Here is a 13210-nt window from a genome sequence, read left to right as displayed (position 1 = left end):
GACGTGGGGGGGAGGGGGAAACATTCTGCGATTGTCATTTATAAATAGAACAGGTGTGGAGGGGGGGGCACGGGACACATGAAGGATGAAGGATGGAGCCTTCCGGCATAGATATCATGAACCTCGATGGGGGAAGGATGCCCCTTTTTCGGTTGGGGGAGGGGGAATTAGGGACTTACCTTCTTTTCTTTTATGAGCTCAGGAATTTGTCATTTCGTATTGGGAATGGAATATTAATTGGTGACAAAAAAGTGTAGAATAAAACACAGAAAGGTGCAAAATTAAATGCAGAAAGGGGAAGGGAATGAACGAAAGAGGAGAGAGGGAAGGCATACAAGAGAGGAGAGGGAAGGCATCCAAGAGAGGAGAGGGTAGGCATACAAGAGGGGAGAGTCAAGGCATCCAATAGAGGAGAGGGAAGGCATCCAAGAGAGGAGAGGGAAGGCATCCAAGAGAGGAGAGGGAAGGCGAGGAAATTAATGTTAGAAAAAAAAGAGTGGAAGGAGAAGGCAGTAAATGAAAGAAATCATAATTAATGAATGTAAATTCAAGTTGAGAAATTTCCTTCCAAGGAACCAAGGAAATTCAATGAAAAACTATACAAATTGAAGGAAATTATAATGTGGATATGTATAGGGAAGGAAGGCTTGGGAAATCCTTAGGAAGCTAGGCGGAATGGAATGGAAACTACAGGAAGGAAATGTCATGGAAATATCTTTGCAAAGAATTATGGCAAACGATTTCAATTGAAATTAAATCGCATAATCCTCCCGAAGTAATGCCCCAAATATTTACCTCAAAATCTTGTGTAAAACTTTTCTCCAACGCATTTTCCGGCATTTTTCCGGCAACAAAGTACATTTTCGTGTGTGCCACTCGTGCAACTTCGTCCACAGCTTCCGCACACACTTTATTTGGACCGCTTTTTTTTGCTGTTTTTGTTTTTTACTAATTTTTGGTACTCTTCAGCTACTCCTAACTCTCGTCCCTTCGCTTCTCTCCTCCTTGCCATCTTTGTTGCAGCCGCTAGAATTGTCAACAAAGTGGCCATTTTGTATGCTCGGCCATGCCGCAATGTGTGCGAGTGTGTATGTGTGGCACAATAATTAATTACAGCGACGGCGACAACAACGTGGCATGAATGCTGCTGTCCTTGCCCCCCTACCCGCTTGCCCCCTTCCCTATTTTCTCTGCTTCTCCTTCAAAAAAGGGCATTTAGAGGGTATTTTGCAAGACAGAAAGAAAGAGGATTCTTTGGATCCCCGAAACCTTGAGCAGAACAGTCTTTTTGGGGGGTACACCGATTGTCAGTGTTTCAAGATCGAAGATTGAAAAAAAACGATTTATTTGTGGAAAGAAGGAAGAAAACTTTATCCAATCAAATCTGAAACGATCGAATGATCTTCCAGGATATCCAAATATTCGCTACCCGCTTGCTTGTTGCTGTTGCAATTGTTGTAATTGTTGTATCCTTGACATTTGGGGAGAACAAAAACGCTGCCCGCTTTCTCGTTGCGCTCTGCTACCATTTCCACTTGCCACTTGCCACGTTGTGCAACCGGAAGTGGGAAATTCTTGAGCAGAGGCTGAGCCAACAAGGGGGCGGCGAGAGAAGGTGGGGGTTGGGGGTGGGGCAAAAGAATTACAGGAAAAAGGAAAAGCCAGAGGACTTTTGTGGTTTTCTGAAGGATTCATTTGTTGATTGTGGAACTAAAACCGCCCATAGAATGTCCCTCTCTCCATCTCCATCTCTATCTCTATCTCTGTCTCTGTCTCTTTCGTGGAACGCATTTTCTTGTGGATGAAAATGTGAATTTGATTTTGCTAATTTGCGTCCCAGAAACTAATTTCTGTGAATCTCTGTCGCCATTTCTCTTTACGCAGCCAGCACCCAGCTCCCTGGCTCACCCACTCGCTCTTTCTATCATTCCATCTCTCTCTAATCCGTGTACACATCCCACTCTCTCTCTCTCTCCGCCTCTGGCTCTCTCTCCCTCTCCGAGTGCCTCTATTAATGCCCTGCAGCTGTTGCTGATTGGTTTTTATTTTATTATTTGACATATGTTTTGGGAATAGTTGGCTTTTTTGTTGTTTTTTTTTGTCTTTTTCTTTTTTCCTTTTGTTCCGTATTGTTGGAGCTAATGATAACGACTCTGTGGGTGGGTGGGCACAAATTTTGGCCAACTTTTGTGGGTTTGATTTGCATGCTTTTGCGGCGAGGAGGGGAGGGGGCCAGCAAGAGAGGGAGATAGAGGCATTCATCAGGGGGAAGCCAGAGGGAGCCTTAATTAGATTAAAATGGGTGACAAATGTGTATGGATCTGTGTGTGTGTGTGTGTGTGTGTGTGTGTGTCTGTGTGGCATTCTATGAAGAGCAGCAGCAGCAGCAGCTGTTGTTTTTCACTAAACCGGAAATGATGGATGCGTTTTCCAAAGCCAGCAAAAAACAACCAAGGACTTGTTGAAAGAAAAATCCCAAAAAAAATTAAACCATTCTTTAGCTGAAAGAAATTTGAGGAAAACTAAAGAATTTAAGTTTTAATTTAGATTAAATAAAATAATGAAAAACAGGGATTAAATAATTAAATTAAATAAAATAATGCAAAAGAGGGACTTTTTCGCTTCTGCTTCGGGGTTTTTTTCTCTTAAAATAAATTTTTAAATATTAATTCGTAATATTTGAAATTTCTGTGCATTTTCCTGACTAAAATTTGTTGCTTTCCCTTGGAAATATCAGCTGTTTGCAGCTCTTTTCAGCCCTTCAGAATCTCCTTAACCCATCCATTAAACACAAATTTTTTATACAAATGTTGGAATAAATTACTCCCAGAAAAAAACCCTTTCACTCGTCGGGAATATGCAAATTTGTTTCCAATTTCTGCTTGTAATTCTGGGTGTAATCCATCAAAGAGGAATATAAAAAAGAATCTATTCATTGCACTGCCAAATATTCCATCTATCAAAGGGAAAGCACCTGTTAGCCGCTTAAAAAACAGCTGATGCTCGGCCAAAGAACAAAAAATGCCAAAAGGAAAGTTCTGTGGGGGAGAGGGAATGTTAATTAGAGGGTGGCTGGGGGAGGGTGGAGGTCGGAGAGAGCCTGATAGAATGACGCAAATGCTGCCCACGCAGAGGAAAAAAGCGCACACACACAGCGAAAAGGAGGGAAAAACCGAGAGAAATGAAAGGAAAGTCATGCAATGGACTGGCATCGCCCTCTGGCGGCCAAGTGTCGAACCGTTTATTAATTGACTGTCAGCCACATTTCCGGTGCAAGAAAAAAAAAAAAAAAAAAAAACAAAATGGAGAAGGGACACCGAAAGAAAGGGAGGGCGAACGAGGGATAGGCAGAGGGAGAACCGATCCCGATGACAGCTCGAACAGAGGATTCCTTCTGCTTCTGCTTCTGCTTCGGCGTCCTCTGCATACTTTGAGGCGTCAAACCTATTGGTTTCTCCTCTTTGCGCTCCCCCTATTCACCCTCTTTTTGCCACTTCCTGTGTGTGTGTGTGTCCTCGTCCTTTTTCAATGACATTTTCATTGCCATTTGGCTTGGGTTTGGGCTTGGGTGGAAATGCTTTGGTTTTCGGGGAGGAGGGGCACTGCGCAACAGGTTGCGTCCAGTCCTTCCCTCCCTCTACAACTACCCCGTCCCTGCCCCCGCCCAGCACCCCGCCCCCGCCCTGCCGTGCCGACAGAACGAACAACCGGCTTTCAATCATGGCGGCCTCGTCGCTCGGCGTCTCGGACTCTTTTTAGCCGACTGGTCCCTGGTCCGTGGTCTTGGGCCCTGTTCGTTTTTCAGTCAGCATCCGACAGCGTTTCGAGCTGAATGTGCGTGCGGCTAAGCGGCAAAAGGAACAAATCCCACCAACAAAAGCAAAAACCAAAGCCAACAGCAAAACCATCAACCGAGAGTGTATTTGTTTGTCTGTGTGTGTGTGTGTGTCTGTGTGTGTGGCATGTGCAACAGCTGTTCGCTCATTAAACGAAGACTGCCAGCCTGCCCCCAAAACTGAGTGTGAAAATTCCCATCGAAATTTGATTTGATTTCTCTGTCATTTTGCCCTTCGGCCTGACACTTGATTAAAAAAGTTTTCCATAAATTTCGATATTCCATAAAAGAAAAAGAAAAACGAAACGAAAGGAAAGGAAAGAAAAGGAAAGAAAAACTTGTGTACTTTTGTGCTGTGGAAAGTGTTTGGAAAGTGTTTTTGTCGTGCGTTTTGGGTAAGTTTTTCACGCTGCAGGCAACATATGGCCGCCTCGAGTAGAGGCCACGCCTGTGCACGGGGGCCGCCCACTCGAATGTTTGCTTTCTTTTTGCCTGTGGAGCCTGTCGTCGAGTCCTGTCCGACGTCACTCTGTCGTCCCTCTGTCTCTCTGCTCAGGTCGCTTTGTCAATATTGATTTTTGTGTGATTGTTATTTATTTTTCATCTTTCACAGCCCCCACACACACACACATTGGGGCGACACTTCCAATGAGCAGGACATAGATTTTCCGATTACTTTTCTTTTTTTTCTGCTTTTCTCTGCCTTTCTTTTCTTTTCCTTTCATTTTGTTGTGTGTGAAGTAGATCTTTGATGTAATTTAAAGCATCTCTGTTGCTGCTTTCTGTTAACATACGAGGCCATATGTGTGTGTGTGTGTGGCCCCCGCTCTGCCACCCCCCAGTTGAAGGGTACAAATTGTTTGTACAGACAGGTGGCAGCGGAGAGGCAGCGGAGTGGCAGCGGAGGGGCAGCCTGTGTGGATCTCAATTGAGAGATTAAATTGATTCTTGGCACTATATTGATTGAAAGTGATTTATATTTACAACATTTTTCTCTTCCCCTTTCCGCCCTGTTGAAATATCTATATAATTTCCATTAATTTCAATACAATTTTGCTCGTTTTCTCTTCTCCTTTCAGGTAAGTCATCTTTACAACCCCATGGAATTGCACTTTTGGGTAAGAGAATAGTACTAGGAACTACATAGAAACCACAACCACAAGCACAACCACAAAGCCCCCCACAGCCCCACAGCAGCCCCCAAACAACAAATAATAATCAGCATATAATCAGCACGAAATGTAGTCATTAAAGGGTGGAGGAGAGGCCACACCCCACCCCCTACCCTTTCTTATTTTGATGGCCAACTTTTAACCTCAGAGAAAAGTTTAAGGTCAACAGAAATCAGAAATTATTAAAAAAAAAAAAAGAATTCACCAAATAAATACTACATTCTCTTTCATCTACCGACCCCTGGCTTCCACCCCCCCGTGAACCCTTTCTGCTCGAACCCTTAAAAATGCAAATAAGCAAAAGAAAATCGTATCCCAATCAAAGGGAAAAGGCAAATGGAAATGGAGATGGAAATGGGAAAACCGCAGCAGAACAAAGTTCAAATGTGGCAACAGTTGTTGTGGCAAATACAATAACAATAAAAATTCTAAAGAAAAACAACAACAACAACAAAATGAGAATGGGGAAAAACCACAAGCTCCTCCTTCCCCTCGCCTGGGGGAAAAAAGGGGGGAAAAACTTTATTTCATGCAAAGAAAAAGAAGGCAAAAAATCGAAACAGCAAAACTCATGAAATTACTTTGCAAATAGATGCACACCAGTACTTGCCACATGCCTGTGGCAGCAACAAATAATGAGCATTGAACGATAAAAATTCAATATATAAACGGGGGAGGTCTGTGGGCGTGGCTCCAACAAGGGAAAATGTAAAAATGGCCAGCACCGAAATTGTAGAATTTTCGGCGAGATAAACCGTCGAAGCAGGGGCCATTGAGGGGCTACAGGGGGGAGGGGGGGGGGGGGCGGCTAAAAGAGGGAACCGCTCAATATTTTCTTAGCACATTTTGCGGTTACAACTTGTCGGCTTTTTGTTCTTGTCATTGCCAGCATCTGTCGCCAGGGCAGCAGCCCCTGTAAACCCACCCCCACCCCAAACCACCCCAACCCCAACGTCCAAGGAAGGCACTTGCCCTCAAAGGATTCCTCTGGAATATATATTTTATAGAGGGGGGAAGGGGGGGAGCAGCATTTTCGCGAACATTTTCAAGTGCAAACGAAGGCAAAAATAATTTGCAAGAATTTGCACAATGATTAAGACACCAGAAAGGGAAGGAGGGTGGAAAACGTGAAGAGAAGAAAATTATAAAAGGGGGCAAAAAAAGAGAAAGAATTGATGGATGGAAGGGGGAAGGAGGAAAGAAAAGGCTATGTAGAAACACCCGAAAAACACTGCATTTTCCGAAACAAAAACAAAAACGTTTCGAAACGGAACTGTAGGCGTATCCCGCAGCCGCAGGACTCTCTTCCTTAACCCGTTGCTTTCGCTCCTCCTCCAGCCACAAAACATGAAATTAATTATCGTCATAAAATTATGCACAGTATAATGGACACGCCCATTAGTAGTTTTCCAGCCCCCACACCCCCAGCCCCCCCTTCGCCGCCCTCCTTCCCTGAGAGAAAATAAGTCGAGAAAAGTTTCGGCATTCGAGTGCGTAATAAATGTTAACGCAAATTGGATACTCGTGAGGGGTGGGGGGGTGGGGGGGCTGGAGACAGAGTGGAGTGCGTGTGTGTGTGTGTGTGCCCCAAAGTGCAGCAGCATCACTTAAGCTCCTCTCTTGCTCAAAAAACATTTAACTAGACAAAATAATAGTTGTTAATAATAGTTGAAAAAAAGGGAGTTATTTTTCCCCCTCTCCCCACCAAGAAAAATACAGTGGAAAGGGGGGGAGTGTGGAGTGTGGGGTATGAAAGCTGGGAAAACTTTTTACCAAAAATGTTGCAAACTAAAAGAGGATTTTGTTGCACCCTTGAAATGTCAAGGGACGAGCGAGCGAAAGCTCCGAGATGGAAACACTTCAGCAGCTGCAGAAAGGACCCTCCTCCTGGGCGCATTTATTGGAGAGGAAAAAAGAGCACAAAAATCAGAGGAGACTCCTGTATTCATAGAAGGGACACTTGGGATGGTCTTTTGTCTTTTTTTTATGGTAGAAGAATATGCATTCTCCGGATTTGTATACTCCGCGTATGCGATCCTCCTTTGGCTTTTGATAAAACCTTAATAAATCGAAAAATTTGTGAATTAAAAAACAGACGAACACATCTGTAGCCCTTGCCACCTATGGATGTCGATATCCCACAACTATCGCAATTTGTTGTTGCTTTGTTTTATTTTTGGGTTAAAATTTGAGGTGGGATTTGAAATAAACTTATTAAATAAATGTATTAAAATGTAATAAATTCAATTTCCAAAATATAAACTTAAAACATCATCCGCTATGTTTATATCTTTTATCCCCGATCCTATAAATTTCAATTGAAATCTTACGATTTGCGAAAACCGGAGCCAGAGAACTTAGATTTTCTAAATATATATGACCCAAACGTGATCCCCACCTTCCAATTCCAATTGGAAAACCACCAAGAAAACCTTTGCCCAAAATACACACAAATTCATTTGAATTCAATCGCATTCTCATGAATACCTCTAATGCATACGTTCTTCATGAAAGTCCACCTTTTTTATGTCTAAAATATATAAAGATTCCCTTAAAAATCGTTTGAATATTGGAAAAGTGGTGTTGCATTTATTTCCCCATTCATATATCGAATATGGAATATTTGGTGACCTCGACAATAAGTGGTAAAGCTTTTCCGCAGCCTCGGGAAGCATCGGTATATTTTTTGAAATTTTTCCCGGATAAAAAACCTTAAATTTTAAATTTTTACAAGAAGAAGCCTCAAGTTTTCGCGACTCTACTGTCACTGGCATTTTCCCCGTCTCCTTGGCATCTAATCAACTTGTCAAACATGGAATTTTCTTTCTAATTTTCCAGCCACTCCATCCTTGCTCCCTTTCTCTCTTCCTCTCTCTCTCTCTCTCTCTCTCTCTCTCTCTCTCTGTGTCTGTGTCTGCAGCTTCCTTCTGTCTTCTCTTGAAATAATCTCCTTTTCATTCCTTCACGTCTTCATTAACTTTTCCTCTAACAATTCACACGTATGCCGTGGCATGCCACCCCAACCCAAGTGAAAATTTTCATATTTTCTTTTTTTTTTCTTGTTTTTTGGCGAAAATTTTCCACTGTTTTTAATGTTTATATCTATTTTAATTGCAAAATGCTTCTCGAAAAAACTTTACTTCTTCACAGGAGTGCCTGGAGTTTCTCTCTCTCTCTCTCCCCGTCTCTCTCTCTCTCTCGTTGTCTCTTTTTCTCTGGTGAAGTTTCGTTTCCTTTGGCATAATTAAACTGCCATTTGGCACGTACGCGGACTTAATGATATTTACAACAAAAACAGCAGGAGCCGCCAGGAGCGCAAAAAAAAAAACCTCCTCCGGCTGCTGCTGCTGCTGACACGTCGTCCTTTTCGGCGGAGTCCGGAGTCTTGTCTGTCCGTGTCCGTGGGACGGGCGGGGGGTAGGGCCCGTGTCGGTGCTTGCTCTGTCTGTCTGTCACTCCTGTCCTGCACAGGAGTCCTCCTCCTGCCGCTGCTTCTCTGCTACACTACTGTCTCCATTAGTAGCACGACACCTGCTCCGCCTCTTCGGGTCTCCGCCTAAGCCCACTGCTATTTCTGTTTTTCATCGTTTGTGCCTCATTGGCACATCCTTCATGCTGCTGTTGCTCCTCTAGGTCCTCCTCCTGCTGCTCCTTCGCCAGCTCCTTTGGCTTCGGCTGTCAGCAATCTTCTCCCTAGGTTCCTCCTGTGATGGGCACACTTCTCCAATTCTCGTTCTCAGATGATTCTCTGCCTCCACTGCTGCGCCCCGTCTCCTTTGCTGGTATTCGGCTCCTCCTGCTGCCTCGCCTTATGCTACCTTTATGCCTTTTGGCATCCATACTCTCCTCCTCCTCCTCCTCCTCCTCTGTGTTCTTCTTCTTCTGCTGTTCCTTTCACCTTGTGATTTCTTGATCTTCTTGGGCCTCTTCTTCTCCTTTGTCTGGTGCTCCATCTTCTTGTCTCTTCTTTCCTTCCTTCCTTCTGCACTTCTTGTCTTTCACTTTTGGGAGACCCTTTTGCCACCTTTTCAGCTTTCTTCTTTATGTATTTCATCTGTTCTTCTCTCTCATCATTCTTATTCTTTTTCGGTTGATTCTTCTTATCCTGCCTCTCTGCTCTCCATTTTCGTGCAGATTCTCCCAATCTTTTTCGTTTTCTTATTCTTCTCCTTGTTCTTCCTTTTCTAGCTTCTTCCCTGAAAAATATTACGAAATTCCTGCAGAATAATTGCTTGCCTTTCGTCTACAGGCCTCCCTTTGCCACCTCTCCTTCGCTCCTTCTCTTCTCTGCTTCTCTCTTTCCCTCCTCTTACCCCCGGCTTGCTCCACGAACTCCTTTTCTTTGCTGCTCTTCGGCCACGTTTTTTGTATATTCGTTGCAAATAGTTTCGCACATAATAATATTCATATTCAAGGTGCGTGCTCTTTGGCCAAAGTTTGCCCTGCCCTTCCCTCGCCCTGTTTCCCTCCCCCCCTCTACGGCCCCCTTTTACATCTTCGCCGCTGTAGACCCTTCTTTTATTGCTTCCTTGGCATAGAGTTTTGTTTTCGGATACGAAACTCCTTCTGGAAGAACTTTAAGTTCAAGTCGAAGTTTGGCGGAAGTTCTCCCATGTGTGTGTGTGTGTGTGTGTGTGTGTGTGTGTGTGTGTGTATGTGGGAGACAGGTGTAAAAACAGCCTAAGGGGGTAAGGGGCGAGACAGGGAGAAAGGGAGAGAGAAAAAGGAAGTTTAGACACACACACACAGAGAACAGAATGGGGCATGCATCCCCAGCCAAGTTTGGCAACAACTTTTTTGGTGCTGCCCGACAGCAGCCATGTGTGTGAGGTTAGGGCGGTTGGGGGGCGGTGTGGTGGTGGTGTGGGGGTGGTATGGGGGTGGTATAGGGGTGGTAGGGGGTGGTAAGTAGTACTAAAAGCGCTTACTGCGGTCGTCTGCTTCTCTCAGCCGAACACGATTTTTGAATTAATGCATAAAATGCAAGTTTTTCTTACACTTCACTCCACTCCACTCCTCGGTTTGTGCTTCTCCCCCTCCCCATCCCCCTCCGTCTGTGGCATCACCACTTTTGTTTTTTGTTGCATTTTGGGGTCTTAGGCCAAATGGAAATTGAATGTTTTCTGTGCATTGTTTTCCATGGTGCTGGTGCTGGCAGTGTGAAAAGCGCTTGCGGAAAAGCAGTTGGAAATTAGTTGAATGTGAATTTTATGCCTCCAAGAAGAAGGAAGTTTTCCCCAGCGAAGGCGAGTCCCAGCGAAGAAGTGCTGCTGGCCATCGAGAGTACAGATTGACAGGAATTTAAGTTTTATTCAAACCAAATGACGAGCAACTTGAGAGAGATCGCGGTCTGCTTTCCGGCTATAGACCTAAGGAATCTGTTCTTGGGGATTCCCAATGAAGTACTTGGATCCTTTGGATTCTACCTGGATAGAGGATAAGGACCCCTAAGAATGACAATCGATAAAAGCATTTTTCCGCCAAGTTTTCCTTCATGAGAGTCTACCATAAAGCAATATTCCTTTCGAAATAGATATTCTCTAGGGGAATCTGCTCTATAAAGGCTTCCGAGGACTCCACTCCATATTTCATTCGATCTTCCATTGAAAACCCATTGCCCATCTCCTCTCCCATCAATTTAGATCAACTTCAATTTCAATTTCTTTGCTTTCTCTCACAATTTTCTCTCTCCATTTATCTGTTATCCTCGGGACATCTTTCATTTGCTGTTTGAGAGGAAATTTTCATATTTCTCAAGTCGTTGTGTCTGCCGTTGATGTTCTTTATCCGCTGGCACCCTACCCCCTCCCGCGCCCCCGTTTGGAACTCCTTTCAACTTCCTTATTCTTCATATTTCTCTGTCTCTATTTTTTTTTTTTTTTTTTGCCATATTTTTCATTCCACTTCAATTATCATTATAGTTGAGAATCAGCTGCCCCCACCCTCTCAATCATGCGTCTCGTTTTCAATTTTCTCAATTCCCCAATCGTTGGGGCATGACTCTTTTTCTTGTTCCTTTTTCGTTTCTCCTTTTCCTTGAACGCACTGTTCGGAAAATTCAAAACAAGCTCGAAAAAGAGAAGAAAACCCAAGGAAAATGAAGACGTATTCAATTATGGCAGTTCCTTCGGAAAATGTGGGCGAAACTCTGCCGGCGAAAAGTGTGGGGGGGGGGGGGGGGTGTGTGTGTGTGGTTGGAACGCCTGGGTGGCGTCTGGATGGAGTCTGGGGAGTTCAGCGCTAAAGCGCACTTCATCAAACGAAGTGTCAACAAAGTTAAACGAGAAACTGCAGCGGCAACAGCCAGCAGCCAGCAGCCAGCAGCAACAATGGCAATACCCAAGGCACACGCAATCCTTTCTGCTGGTGTGGGTGGGGCTTGGGGCTTGGGCCACCCACACCCACACCCCTCCCCTCCCCTGGCTGTTTCTCCCGCTGTTCGTGTGCAACAAAACATAATTCCCAAACAAATATGAATGTCAGACGTGACTGAAATGCAAAAAGTAAAAGAACAGAACACCCCAAAAAAAAAGGAGGAAAAGAAGAAAGCCAGAGATAGACGACTGGTGTGATACCCTTTCGAAGGTGTTTTGCTTAAGAAATGCTACCCACAGTAGCACTCCTCGGTTGCTTTTTTACCTACAGTGGCACTCCTTGGTTGCGTTTTTACCTACAGTAGCACTCCTCGGTTGCGTTTTTACCTACAGCAGCACTCCTCGGTTGCTGTTTCCGTCGATAGAGCTATAGCAATGTGCCACGCGTCATTCAGTGGCACTCCTCGGTTGCCGCTTTGGCTTGGGCTTGGGAAATGTCCCAAAAATATGAGAAATGGAGAAAAAGAAGGAAATATATTGGAAAAATGGAAGGAAAGGGGGAAATGGGGCAATCCGTTCCCTCGTTCAAAGGAAATTTCTGGTAAATATGAAGAAGACGTTTCATTAGAGATTGTAGGAAATGTTGGTTGATTCCTCTTGAAGCTGTAGAACAATTCCATTCAGAAGTATACTCCAAGTATATTCCTTGGAGGGTTCCTTGGTTCCTGTGTCTGTCCAACTTCCGCTGGAAAATACAATACAGGAGAGGGTCTCCGCTCTGCATAAAAGAGTATACAAATTGAGCAGAGAGGAGCCTGAGCCGAGGAGAGCAGAAAATAACAGAAAAGTGTGTGTTGCACACACAATTTCCATTCCTGAATAGAATGGTGTGGGGGGGAGGGCGGAAGGGGGGGAAGGTTCAATTTCATTTTGTAGTTTTTTTTGCTTTCCATTTTCTTAGTCACCGAATTGCATGCAACAACGATGTCCAATGTCCACCTCAGGAGTGGACCCCCATAGCATCCGTAGGATCCAATTGCCATTGTCCGTTGGAATTCATTTATGCCACCGCAGAGAAATGGAGAAGAGTTCTCCAAATCTGGGCTTCTGTTGCATCTTTCAACGGTTCTCAACACGTCTCTAGAGAAGGGGACGAGACGAGAGGAGAGCAGAGGAGTGGAGAGAAAAAGAAACGAGAAACGAAAGAGATTCATTAATATTCCATGTCTTTTGCGTGCGGGATTCATGAGCTCTACTTTTGTTGGTCTTTTCTCTAGGCTTTGGCCATCTTGTGGCAGGCAGGGGCAGAGGCAGGGGCAGAGGCAGGGGCATGGGCAGTGGCAGGTTGTGTTGTGTTGTGCGTTTTGTGTGCCATGAATTGTTAATATTTATGTGTGACACTATCAATCATCAATCTCTGTCCATGTACTGGATAGAGGGGGGAGAGGGAGGGATGAGGCCTGCCTGCCTATCCATCAATATTTGCATTTCTATCAATGCGGCGGGGTCTTGTGCTCTCTGCCAAATTGGAGCAAAGTTTTTTCGCTCGGCTTTTGTTTTTTCCCTGTTTTTGGGTGAATTTTTGCGTGTGCGGGGGATTTTTATTATTTCTCTTTTTGACAAATTGTTGGAATATCTCTCTGACTGGGGGCCAGAGCGAGGGAGTGCTCTCGTGTGAGGGTTATAAATGAACAGACGAGAAATTCTTGAGAGATGCCAATTATGTTGCAAGGAAAGTCAAAAAGATTGCCATCGATAGATGGATGGATTAGAGAGGTTGTCTGCCAGGGAGGCGGGGATCGGAGGCTGAAAGATAGATAGATATACAGATATTTTAGATGAGGAAAAAGCACAGGATTTATTAGACAGATAGGTAGGCAAAGATAGAG

General features: G+C 44.3%; 1 protein-coding gene across 17 annotated transcripts in view; it reads left to right on the top strand.

Moving 5' to 3' along the window:
- shep (alan shepard) overlaps positions 1-13210 on the top strand; it is a 161291-nt gene that overhangs the window by 102466 nt on the left and 45615 nt on the right. For 12 of the 17 annotated variants that reach the window (XR_004470305.1, XM_033383867.1, XM_033383863.1 and 9 more), the window contains one exon: positions 4915-4953. The exons of the other annotated variants lie outside the window; for them this stretch is intronic. Coding sequence is in view for 11 of the 12 variants with exons in the window: in XM_033383867.1 (XP_033239758.1) it covers positions 4915-4953 (39 nt within the window). In the remaining variant the exon portion in view is untranslated. The remainder of the gene's footprint in view (positions 1-4914; positions 4954-13210) is intronic. 17 annotated transcript variants of the gene reach the window in all.

Source organism: Drosophila pseudoobscura, chromosome X (genome assembly GCF_009870125.1).
Source record: "Drosophila pseudoobscura strain MV-25-SWS-2005 chromosome X, UCI_Dpse_MV25, whole genome shotgun sequence".
Lineage (NCBI taxonomy): Eukaryota > Metazoa > Arthropoda > Insecta > Diptera > Drosophilidae > Drosophila > Drosophila pseudoobscura.
This window is presented reverse-complemented; position numbering and strand designations above follow the sequence as displayed.